At 41.7% G+C, this 12,508-nt stretch overlaps 1 protein-coding gene across 1 annotated transcript in view; it reads right to left on the bottom strand.

Annotated features, from left to right (window-relative positions):
• The window catches only part of LOC109302367 (organic solute transporter subunit alpha-like), a 56,633-nt gene extending 44,370 nt beyond the window's left edge, over positions 1-12,263 (bottom strand). The window contains exons 1-2 of the mRNA XM_019523927.1: positions 11,783-12,263; positions 310-461 (exon numbers count right to left, since the gene is read on the bottom strand). Of these exons, the coding sequence (XP_019379472.1) occupies positions 310-461; positions 11,783-11,861 (231 nt within the window). The 5' untranslated portion in view covers positions 11,862-12,263. The remainder of the gene's footprint in view (positions 1-309; positions 462-11,782) is intronic.
• Between the last annotated feature and the right edge of the window lie 245 nt (positions 12,264-12,508).

Genomic DNA, 12,508 nt, shown 5'->3' with positions numbered 1-12,508 from the left:
AGTTTCCCCTGTGCACTCCTCTAGCCCCACCATGCAGTCCCTCCTGCACTTTCCCCACCACATACCCCTCCCCTGCCACATGAACCACCCTATCTGGGCGTAGGTGATGGCTCAGCTTTGGCTTTAGCCCTGGCCCCAGGTAGCTAAGCCACCACTTGCCCCAGGCCAGTACTCGAATCTAAGATGCAGCTTCTTTTTCCTTATGTTGATTGGAAGGGGGAAACCTCATCGTGAACTTGACCAAATACAGAAGTGTTAATGAAATGGCACTGTCCACACACAGTTTAATTACTTTCTCCCTGATCTTACCGGAGCTGCAGCATTTATCCAAATAAAAATGGACCTTTTGGAGGAGGGGATTTTCTTGTAGATATAGAACACTTCCTCTATGAACACCAGGTTGGCTATTAGTGTCATCAGCGTCAAGATTGCAAAGAGAAATATACCTGTTAGATCAAGGCCTGCCAGAAGAATAAATAAATAAGAATCATGAATATAGCAGCAATGTAGCAGAAGAAAGTACCTCAGAAAAAAAATGTTAGACACATCTGCAAGCGTTTGTCCGTGTGCTTAGCTCGGTGAATTGGCATCGACTTCAGCAGGTTGACTCACAGACAGTAAAGTTGAGTTCACAAGTCAGGCTTGGCTTTGCTAAGCTTAATGCTCATAGTCAAACGAGTAGTACATACAGTAGGGATAATCTCAGGAGCAACATGTGGAAAGAATCTGTCTTTCTGTGCAGTACTCTGCAATAATTCTCTCCAGATTCCTGGCAAGGACGTTGAAATGTCTGAAATAAAGGTAATCACTGAAGACAAATCTACCTTAGGTTTTCAAAACATGGTTAGCAGTGCATACTGCTGTAAAGTTTGGGGGGGTTTTAACCTGGAAAGAGTGCTCCTGGATACATAACATAAAATATTCTGAGCAGCATTACTGGCTTCAAGCTAGAACAAAAGCAAAGTTGCATTTTTTCAAGATCAGTTCCTCTTCTTCACAATGACATCAAAGAGCTGTCTCCACATGCTCTTTCCATTCAAAGTTCCTACAAGTGCATTGGCAATTTTACATTCAGAAAATAGAGTCATACACGAATAAGAGGAACTAAACAAAAACTTTAATTGTTGAGCAACAGAAAAACCTTGGCATACCTTTTGCCTGTCTCTGACTAGCTATTTAACAGAGGGACCATCTCCCATTTACCAGCTTACTCAGTTTCCTTAATATTGGGGTATCTTTAAATTACAGTTTCTATCACTTCACAGGAGAAGGCTCCTGACGTGTTAATCGTGAGGCTCTTGAAGCTTGGGTTACAGCTTTCTGTTTGCAGATAAATTAAATGATTGTTTTGCTTCTCCTTCTGGAACAATGATATGTGCAAAGGCATATCTGGGAGGAGGAGTGCACTGGTGCACTTACATCCTCCCCTTTGATTTCTGCTCCGCCCAAAGTTTAGAACCAACTGCCTGGCAGTGGCAGCAGCATTTCTAGTCAGGCAGCGCCGAGGGAGTCGCTTGACTTCATGGCTCATTATAATCTACCTGAGTCCTTTTAAACTCTTCATTCCACAGGTGTTAATGATCCTCTCTTCTTTTTACTGGTCTTGATGTTCCACTAATCAAGTTGTCCCAATTCTGCTGTCTGTTAGCTGCTCTTGGTAATGAAATGCCTAGTTCTCAGCCCTGCAGATTGCCTTTCTTTTAACTCATTCCAATGATGTTATATTTGGTTTTGCTTCACTCTTAAACTGAATAATACAGCCCTAGGCCCCTAGCATAAAGCTTCCAGTTTCCTTTTAACTGGAGAAAGATGCATTGTTTTATATGTGATGATCCACCACACCATTTGCACCCGCTTTTTCAAAATTCTAGATCCACCCATGGAGATTTGTATTTACCCATGCCTCATATTACAGTTGATTCTCCCTTACAAAAAGGGGCTGCCAGAGACAGAAGAAAGAAATACAGTGAAGGCACACATCATCCAAACAGGAAACATAGGAACAGGATTGGAAGGGGTCATCCTGGATCTTAGATCACCAAGTCTCATTCCCAGCCATTGCAGACAATCATGTCAGAAACATTTTTCTGAGAGAGGGTCTTTATCATCTGTTGGGAAGACTAAGAGCAACCTGAAGTTGCAAGCATTAATAGAGGCATTCGCTGGGGCAAAGGCTACCCAGCCAGAGATTCTCTGTTCCCACCTCCAAGGGGTTTAAGGCACCCTCTATCACCAGTCTAGCTTGCACAGTCTTGAACACTCAGGAACTCAGCTGTTGTCTTTTTAGTCATTCCAGATCCCTGAGCCCAAAGCTCATATTCCAGACTGTTTCCTACCAAGCAGTCACTCACCTTCCCCATCCTACTTTTCCCCTTGCTAAGTTTACGTAAGTCAGCTTCCCAGGTGTCAGCCATCTTGCCTTTCTTTATGGATTAACAAGGCTATTCAAGTCTGTGGATGCTACCACAGTACAGTAGGCAGACTTTTTGCTTCACTGTCTCTTTAACCCATTGCTCCCCATGTACTAGCTTTATGGGGCACACAACATTATAACATGAACACAGTTAACATAGAAATATTACCACAAAACCCATAGTCTCTCCCAACATACGTATGGCTAGCACCAGTCACAATTCCTACTCAGATTATAAAATGTCTACAAATGTGTTAAACCAGACCACTCTGCACATGCAGCTAAAGGCACAATGGGTTCTAATGTGCGATTCACGCAATTGCACTTCCTGCCATGCCATACGTGCATGGAAAGTGGTGTGATTGTGGGATTACAGTTGTTGTTTGGTTTCTCCTACATATTTTCCACCCACCTTAGCCTTTAAACAAGCACCAAACCTCACCAACCTCATCACCAGAAGCAAACTTCCTATGGCCCAAAGCACATTGAATGGATCCAGAGCATGCCAGGACAAAACATGTAAAGCCTGCCAACGCATTTCCACCACTCCCACAATAATTACACCCTACAACAGAACCATCACCATTCCTAGATCTTATAACTACACCTCTAGACATCTAACATATCTCACTGAGTGCACTAAATGCCCTGATGGAAAATATGTAAGAGAAACCAAACAACAACTGCATACCAGAATGAACACACACCAAAAAACTATGGAAGACAAAAATACCCAATTACCTGTGGGTGCACACTTCTCACAAGACAACCACTCTCTCTCTGCAATCTCTCAGTTCTAATCCTCAAAGTAAATTTACAAAACACCTTTCATAGATGAGCCTACAAACTTCACTTCATAAATCTAATGGGTATAAAAAATCATGGACTAAATATAAACATTGGATTTATGGCACATTATAACCTGCCTGACATCTGAGAACCCCAGGTAACATGTCTGCATTTTACCAGCTACATTCTATCCCTTCCCCCCTCACCTACCTGTCTCACACCTATTGTTTCTCGTTTCCTCTGATCCTCACTGCCACGCATTTGCATTTTCACAAACCTGTATTTTGCATATTGTCTCCAATATGCAACACCACCAGACTCTCCCTATGCCTCAAGAAGGCTGTTTGTGCCCAAAAGCTTGCAAAGAACAATTTTTCCAGCTATTTAGTTGGTCTAATAAAATATATCACATCTACCCAAAGAATCATGTCTGCCTTCTCCCTCCATACTCCAAACACCATCCTGGCTGCAAGCATGAACAACTGACCGTGCTGTCATTTCTCCTTCCAGAGTTGAGTCACTAAAGCCAGTGTCTTGGCAACCGGTTTCACCAAGACTATGAACCTATTATCAAATCTTCAATGAAGACTGAGCAGTTAGCAGCACTTGGCAAAGCTCTCTGATTCTGCCTCCTTTGTGCAGCATGGAGGGAAGCTCAGAAGGGTGCAGGGGTCCACTGTATTTCTTGTGAGTTCTCATATTCAAAGCTGCAAAGATTTGTATGCTTCCTGAGATTACAAAAACGAAGGGAGGATATTATGAGGTTGGAAATTGGGCTTGAAACACCTCTCACTTGGCACCTGGATTTCAAGAATGACTTCAGTGAAGTCAACAGAATGCCTCAGTGTAAAACCAGTGAGAGAACAGACTAACAATACTGAACACTAATTGTGGAGAAACATTACCTCACAACAATCTGGTACAGTATTAACCCTTTTTTAAAGAGGAGTACAGTAGGGCCCACAGTAATTAACAGTGTGCCAGTACTAGAATCGAGGAGATCTTGGTTCTTACCCTAAAGTTCCCCACCACCAGCAGGCTATTTTATGGAGGTAGGAAACTGATAATTCTCTGCATAATAGTTACAAAGTACTACTTCCCACAGCTCCAGGTTGATGTTGGCCATCCACAGTTCCCCACTGATTTTAAGGGGAGTTGGAGATGCTCAGCTCTAACAGGGTTTTGCTGGCAGTACAACATGCTCATGCCCCCCATTCCATGAAACAGCACATAATAAATGTTTACAACAGCCAAGAATCTCACAGTGATTCATTTCCTGCAACTTGGTGAAACTCCTGATTTTGCTGGACTTACAGAACAAAAGATATCCTAGCCTTTTGCTCTGGTGGGGTTCATAATATAAAAAATGGCTTCCCTGCTGTTAACATGCCATATGACAAAAAAAGAGCTTCTGATAAGCTTCATCAATGAAACCTTATGTAGCTTTCAGCTTTTGGAAGATGGGCTGATTCAAGCTAGCTGTGTCTAGCCTGAGGGGTTTTTTGCCCTACTTCACAGCCCTTTAACAAGTAGTTGTCTGAGTATATTGCCCACTGAAACTTCTTGAAAACCCTGGATCTGCAGCTCAGAACTTCATGTTCTAATTGATTTCACTATAGGGCAGTTCTCCTGATGTTCAACCTAAATTTTACTTTTCCTCTTAATCTTAAGTATAATCCTGTCAATGATAATAGATCATTCTGCCTCTTCCTTGGTCTTCATTAGGCCAGTGCAAAGCTCTTGTTTTTAACCCAAAGCTTAGCCTGGGTTCACTTATTGTTTATTGTTATAACTTATTGTTATTCACATTTGAATGAATCTGATTAGATTTTCAATAAACTATAACTGATATAATCAATAACTATTTATAGAAAGAGTCCAAAGAGTCTCTAGGATCGTATTGCTGTAACCTTTTTCTTCCCTTTCTCTGTTGTCTAGTTTCTGTTTGCACAATTTGAGACATTTTGTGCATACTTGGACTGCATATCTTTAGGCAAGAGATGTTATTTTTCATTTCTTCTGTGCAGCCTAATACCGAATTAATCATTAATAAATGTAGGTGCATTTAGAAATGTGTGTATGCTTCCAAACACTGCAGGTTACATTGGAGTGACTATGACTGTTGCAGTGTGACAAAAATATTAGTTAGGGGTTCTTGTTCTCTCCATGATCAACTTTATACATTATAGTCCTACAGCACAAGCTAGGGCATTGGCATATTAAATGTTAATACTCGTGTAATCAGCATTACTCTTGTGTAAAATAGCAATAGGCAGATAATGCAAATATCTATATCAGGGTAACTTGACAGAGAAAGAATCAGGTGTAAAACTGTGTCAATATAAGTAATACTAGTTCATTTTTTTTCTGCCCAATCAATTCCTGGGTAGTTGATGGCTAATGGCAATATTACCTGCTCTGCTGCCACCTGGTAGCAGGGCGCATTGGTAGATGCCAATGGTGCAAGCTACCCTGGAATAGCTGTACATCTGTCCATTCCTAACTGGTATGCAAAACCAGTGTAAAGTGCACCAGAGTATGTATTCTCCTTCCCATGCCCTCAGTCTTTCATTAGCTATTCTGTTTCACAGATGTATCTTCAGCACTCCAAATATGCAAAGGATACTGTGGCAAAGTGGAAAAGTAGATGGGCAAAGGATAAGGGATCCCTACTTATCACATGGCTAGGCAAGGATAATTATGGAAGAAGAGTGTCCTTTTCTCTGTGTCTAGAACAGTGGTCTCCAAACTTTTTTGATCGCGCACCCCTATCAGTAAAAAATTTTTGAGCATGCACCCCCAATATATGAGTGAGCGTGCCACTGTCAACCTCTCCGCATTGTGGAACTCCCACTCTTCCCTCAGGATACCTCGCATACTGTACGTGACACATGACCGTCTGACATACGGACCGAGTGAGGGTGCCTGTGTCAATCTGTATATTAAATATTAGTAAAGCTTAATTTCTTTCTTATTTTTTTCAATAAAAAATAAATATAAATAGAAGTCTTAATATTTTCTTCCCGCACCCCAATGGATCATCTTGCGCACCCCCTGGGGTGCGCGCATCCCACTTTGGAAACCACTGGTCTAGAAGAACCACTAGGGATTGTAACCAGCGTTGTCACCTAAATTGTTTTTGTTCTTTGTGTGCCTTGAGGAAATGCCTTTAAAAATTAAGTCTGCTTCCCTTCCTTGACTGCTGAAATAGCCCAGAGCCTGCAATCACACATTCTATGAATATAACAAGGAGACTGAGTAATAAGTAAAGAATTAGTAATGAGTAAGTGAACGAATTCACAAGAAATGGCTATAGACGATAACATCAAATCCAAGAAATTATGTTTTTACAGGAAACCTCCCTCATTGTGTTCCAGATGGGAAGCATCAATAAAATAGAAATTGCCACACCAGATTTAAGAAAAGAATCATTGAATCTAATCTCCTTTTTTAAACAGTAATATATGCTTCAAGAGAAGAAACTACATAGAGGACAACAATAGAATAAACTGCCCAAACCATAATTTTCTTTCATGCTCTTTTTTAGTCTTATTTTCTTTTTTAGTCTTAAATAAGTAGCTCTTATTTAAAAAGCACAGCAAAATAACCCTGGCAGGAGATGTTGCCATCATCTATATACAAATGTCTCTTTCTTTCCTGATCCATAATATGCTTTCCTCTGAGTAGTTTGCACTGGATATATCATAGGTTTGTACTACCTGTGATATAACTGTTCATAAAATAAGCAAGAGAAAAATATTCTTTTCCCCACTACTCTGACTGCAGTAATGACCTCCATAGTTTTCAGTTCCAAATCCTTGCTCCAGTGAAAAAATGGTAAAAATTTGCTTTTCCTGTACTTAAGATTGCAGAACAATTTAGCAGAGTCTGCAGTCTGTTCAGCCTCTGGGCTCCTCCTGCACAAAGAAAGAAAGAAAGGAGTCTTTTCTGTTGCTAGAAAGTTTTGTGCTTTGGCCAGCCCTAACACCCTAGCTCATTGCTTTCCTTCCCAAGCTCTAAAAAAAACCCCAAACACTTTCTTCCCTTAGATGCTGGCATAGCTCATTGGCAACCACACTGATGAGATATAAATACTGTGTTAAGCAAGGTTACATATTAAACATGTAACCCTTCTGCCAGGACACTAGTCAGCAGCAAAAAGGGCTGGGCTCAAATTTCAGGGTACCTCATAACCAGGGATCCTGGTTTTCTCTGATAAAAAAGATCCTCAATTTTCGGATTAAAAAAGTAACCCAAAATCCATGTTTTTCCATGACTAAAATGAAACACCACTCACTCAGAGAGATCCCTTCCTAGATAGCTGAAATAATAGCAGCTTTCATACCCAAAACAAAATGTGCACATCTCTATCTAAAGCAAAAGTGGAAAAATGTTGATTCATAATGTTCTGGGAGGGTCTGCAAGCCAGAGAGGCAGCTCAGGTGAAGGAGAGGGAGGAAGAAGAGAAAACTCAGAGAGAGAGTGGTGTTTCATTTTAATCATGGAAAAACATAAATTTTGGTTTACTTTTTTAATCCGAAAATTGGGAATCTTTTTTTTATCAGAGAAAACCAGGATCCCTGGACATCACCCAAGCCTTGTCTAATTATGGAGTGCCACAGTCCAGCTTCTCTCTCACTCATCTGCCTGAAGGATTTTCTGCTTCCTCTGGCCAATGAGGCCAGGTGGCTTTACATATTTTGCCCAGATGTGGGCCCAGATTGCCATGTGCTGAGTGTTTTTTTTCTGCCCAATCCGTTCCTAGATAGTTGATGGCTAATGGTAAGCAGGGGCCATCTTGCCCACACACACACACACACACACACACACACACACACACACACAACCCAGTGTGTGTATGAATGTTACAAATGGAATAACAAGAATGAACCAGAAATGCATTTTATTCAAGAAGGCTGCCTTAATCAATTGCATTGCTTGGTTTAATAATGCTTTGAGTTGAATACAACCTCATTGGGACCATTTCAATTGGATGATTATAGAGGGTCACAAAGCTCTGTTCTGGAAGCAGATAGCTGAAATAATAGCAGCTTTCATACCCAAAACAAAATGTGCACATCTCTATCTAAAGCAAAAGTGGAAAAATGTTGATTCATAATGTTCTGGGAGGGTCTGCAAGCCAGAGAGGCAGCTCAGGTGAAGGAGAGGGAGGAAGAAGAGAAAACTTTACTGCCCTGTGGCTCTGAAAGAAACCAAGACCCCTTCCCCTAAAAAATCAGGACATTGTACATACTTGTGAATCAAAAACCTGTAGCTCTTCTAAACTGGAGTAACTCAACCCAAATTTTGGCAAGTAGTTCCAGTGAAAGATGGTAAATGAATGTTTTCTACCATTGTCCAGAAGGCAAGCTTCATAAACTTCATGGTTTTGTGTTAGAATCACGGTCTCAGTGGCTAGGGACAGACACTACATATAAACCAGTTTAAGTGATCAGAAACTGGTTTAAGCCTGTAACAGAATAGATGTTCAGTGCACATAAACCAGTTCGAAAATAGATGAAACTGGTTTGAAATAAACCTTGTTGAATGTAGTATCAGACTTAACTGATTTGGGTCAAACCAGTTTATGCAATGCCTGTCCCAAACCCATTCCTGGCTTACGTTAAACCACAGTCCTCCAGCATCTTGGCATACTCTCGGGGCTGAGCTGAGCTCTCTGCTCCAGAGCAGGGCTGGTTCTGCCCCTCTGCTCCCTGGCTGGAGCTTCAGAAGAGTCTGCAGGTGTCTGTCTGGCTTTCTCCTGCTCTGCCTGCCCCCACCCAACTCCCTGCTCAAGCAAGGATACCCCACTCCCCTCTGCCTTACACAGACACCTCTCAGCATTAGCTAGCATACCACATGCTGGCTATGGTCTATGCTGTGGGAGACAGGACAAAGGCAGACAGAACAATGTCAACTTAGGGCTTTTTGGAGCTAATCAACATAGAAATGTCCCTCCATTCCTTCCTTGAGAAAAGTTATTTAAGAAGAGCTTGAACAAATGAAAGAGGCTTTGTTTTGTTTGATGGACTGATAAATGCTCTTTTCTCAACTCTCTGTGTAACTCTCTGCTGTGTAACTCAATGCTCTGTTAGCAACAGGGAGGTGGGCGGGGGGCTTCCTAATCAGAGCATACTGCCAGAGCCTGGTCATTCCCCCCCCCCCCCCGCTCAGCACTGAGGAAGGGAAGGGAGGGCTGCTTCAGCATGCACAGCTTCTAGCCTAAGCCACTGCAGGCATGTGCTGGCATTTCTTCAGTCCAAAGGGGATGTCTGTACAGTTACAAACCAATTCAGCCAAGCCAGGTTAGACTAACCTGCAAAGATTGAATCAATTCAGGCTCAGGCTTTTTGAATGCCTGTCCCTAGCCAGTGTCACTCTCACATAACTTCTGTCTTAGTTTGCCCTTTAAGAGTAAAACTTACAAAGGAAATAGCAGAATGTTTGAGTTTGGTTCTGCCACGATTCTCCAGGCTCACTTCCTCAGTCCAACTCCAGCGACATCTATGCCCCAGCTCTAAGCCTTTCTCAGGCAATGGACTAAATTCTCATTCACTGTCACCAGAGGCAGTATGCAAGGCACCCATTTCCCTTTTGCTATGTATTAAGGCTTCTTATTTTCAGCTAAGTACAGACAGGCAAAAACCTCAAGGCTGAATTGATTCAATCTTCACAGGTCAGTCTAAGCTGCATAGATTGAACTGATAAGCAAGTGAACAGACATTCACTGTTGATTCCAGAAACGAAGCCACATGCCTGCAGTGGCCCAGGCCAGATGCCTAGGGCACTACAGTATACCTTCCTCCTTAGATGGAGCAGACAGCTGACATAGGGTATATCCCTACCCCCTTTGACCCTGAAAGTTCTCATACAGCAAATGTGGCCCAAAGAGGCTTACTCCTTCCTTAACTCTAATAATTTTAAAGGATCATTTTAATCAAGCACTGAAAAGGCATATGTATGGGCAGCTGGCCAGGCTGTCTTGGTATATAAAGATCTCAGAAACCTGAAGCTCAAAGGCAAACTTTTTCTAAAGCAGATATTGCCACCATGCACCAAACTCACACAAAGAGGTGGTCTACACTTAAAAGTTCACCAGCATAGCTAGTCATTTTTGAGCATACAAACAGTCACTATAGCTCTACTGCCAGAGATAGGGGGGTGAAAAGGCAGTTATGGCATTTTGCATGGCCTCCAGAGCTGTAAGTTCAAGCCCTGTTCTGGATTTGCAGTGAAGTCGACCCAGCTGTAAAGGTGGAAATCAGAGGTGTCTGACACTTGCCACAGAAATCTTTTGTATGCTGTTGGCTGTCCCTATGAACAGGCATGCTTAAATCATGCTTACATTGTGGTCTGTTTGGCATGGGTAGATCTTTAACTTTGACTCATTAGCAAAGCCTTTGTAGGCTTGAAGTTCAAGATAAGGGACTCCTTCCTCTCCCAGAAAAAAAACAACCCACTGGTAGGGGAAAAAAATCTCCCCAAACCTAAGAAATTCACTACAAGGAGATGTAGGTCCATGTACTGTATTAAGAGAAAGGGGTTGCAACACAGTGGACCTTGACTTCACTAGCAGCAAATGCATATTTTTACCATGGGTTTCAAGTCTAGATCAGACAGGCAGGTTGTAGTATTTGTAGTATGTGTAAAGCTATATGTCACACCTTCCCAGTCCACACCAACTTGCTAGAGAACAAACATTTTTCTCGAGGAAAGAAAAGAAGGAGGCACCAAGGCACTTCAGAGGCCAAGGACAAGCTGAGAACAACCCCACAGACCTGGAGCATTTCTCTCAACATAACTGTCTCTTTTGAAAGGGCAGATGGAACAAAGAGCTGAGAGAAGGGGGTATCTGGACCAACAAAAGTAGTACATTTGCCCAGCACCTCCACTGTCACTCACAAATACACACATCCAAAGCAGGAATACTCCGCTTATAAATAGTCTGTAAATTGCAGGTTACCAAGCACTGTACAATAGCTTTTCAGCTCTTCTTATAGGTTTCCCAGCTCCTGCTGAATCTATTTTTTCCCATTTCTGTTTAATACAAAGTTTACGTCACCTTGATTTAACAGTAGAGCAGTAGTGTAGGCGTAATTACAAATTAATGGGACTGCTCGCAACAATAAGCTCTTTGTCTGGTAATAAATGTGTGCAGGATCACACTCTACTGCTTTTCTTGCACAGCAACAAAATTCCAGAACAGTGTAAGTTATGCTTAACTCAGCCACAGCCTCCATGGAGACACATGGATAATTTTTCTGCTCCTCTGGCAAAGTTACATAAGTACTAAAGAATAATCTCCAAATATCAACAATCTCATCCTTTAGAACTGGATACAATAAGTGTTTTGGCTCTTTTATCATTAGAATCTCTTTCACGCACTAATTTTCTTTGCCTTATGTATCATTTAAAAAGAAACACAGATAAATGAGGCATTTGGCATGTAACTACACATATTCTGCAAAGAAAAAAACAGGTTCTCAATCCAAGCAAGTTTCTACTTGATCATACTCCCTGAAAATCTGCCCATGCAAGTATTTCTGGACACACTTTTAAAACAACAGCCACAAAACTTACTCTGTAAAATGTCCTGAGCGAGGGGAGGTTTAGTTACAGTGCAGGCAGAATCTATTGTCCCATTCTCCATTTCTTCCATTTCAGAACTTCTGCTAGGACTTATCTGTCCTTTCGTTCTTGTTGGCTCTGTTTGGAAGCTTTTTCTCTGAGCAGGAGTGGGAACGATGAAGAAACAATGCACTTGTAGTTTCTCTTTCCTCTTCCTGTGAAGAGTTGAGTTCAACTAAGAAGCTGCCAATTGTAATTTTCTTCCTTCTTCTGACTAGGGGAATTTTTGATTGTTGAAGTAGCCTGTCCCTTGTCTGTTTTGGAGAGAAAAAAATCTTCAGAATGAGGGTCAGTTAAATGGTAGCCAAGGGAATTAGAGAGGGGTAGTCAAGAAGTGATAAAGCACAGTTATTCAGTGCACGCAGCAACTGGAAAAAGATCAAAGGGGAAAAATGGGACATCAAAGATTGAATAGACTGCCTCACTGAGTTTATAGTTTGTGGCACACCCTTGCACTGTGAATTCCCAGCATCCCCATCCAGAAAACTGAAAGTAGTGTAATAACTTGACTTGCAGACCACATGTTTTTACAAACCACACCAGTTTCATTGTCCTCCCTAGTGCTGTTTACTTTTTTTTATCAACAATTTTCCAGGTGCTGTGAAAGGCATAACATGAAAACAGTTTTTTCCCTACAATACAGACACAGACTATACTGTGTCTGTATTGTAGGGCAAA

This window comes from Gavialis gangeticus, unplaced genomic scaffold (assembly GCF_001723915.1).
Source record: "Gavialis gangeticus isolate Ggan-Ray unplaced genomic scaffold, GavGan_comp1, whole genome shotgun sequence".
Lineage (NCBI taxonomy): Eukaryota > Metazoa > Chordata > Crocodylia > Gavialidae > Gavialis > Gavialis gangeticus.
The sequence above is the reverse complement of the archived record's forward strand: the minus strand, read 5'-3'. Positions and strand labels throughout refer to the sequence as shown.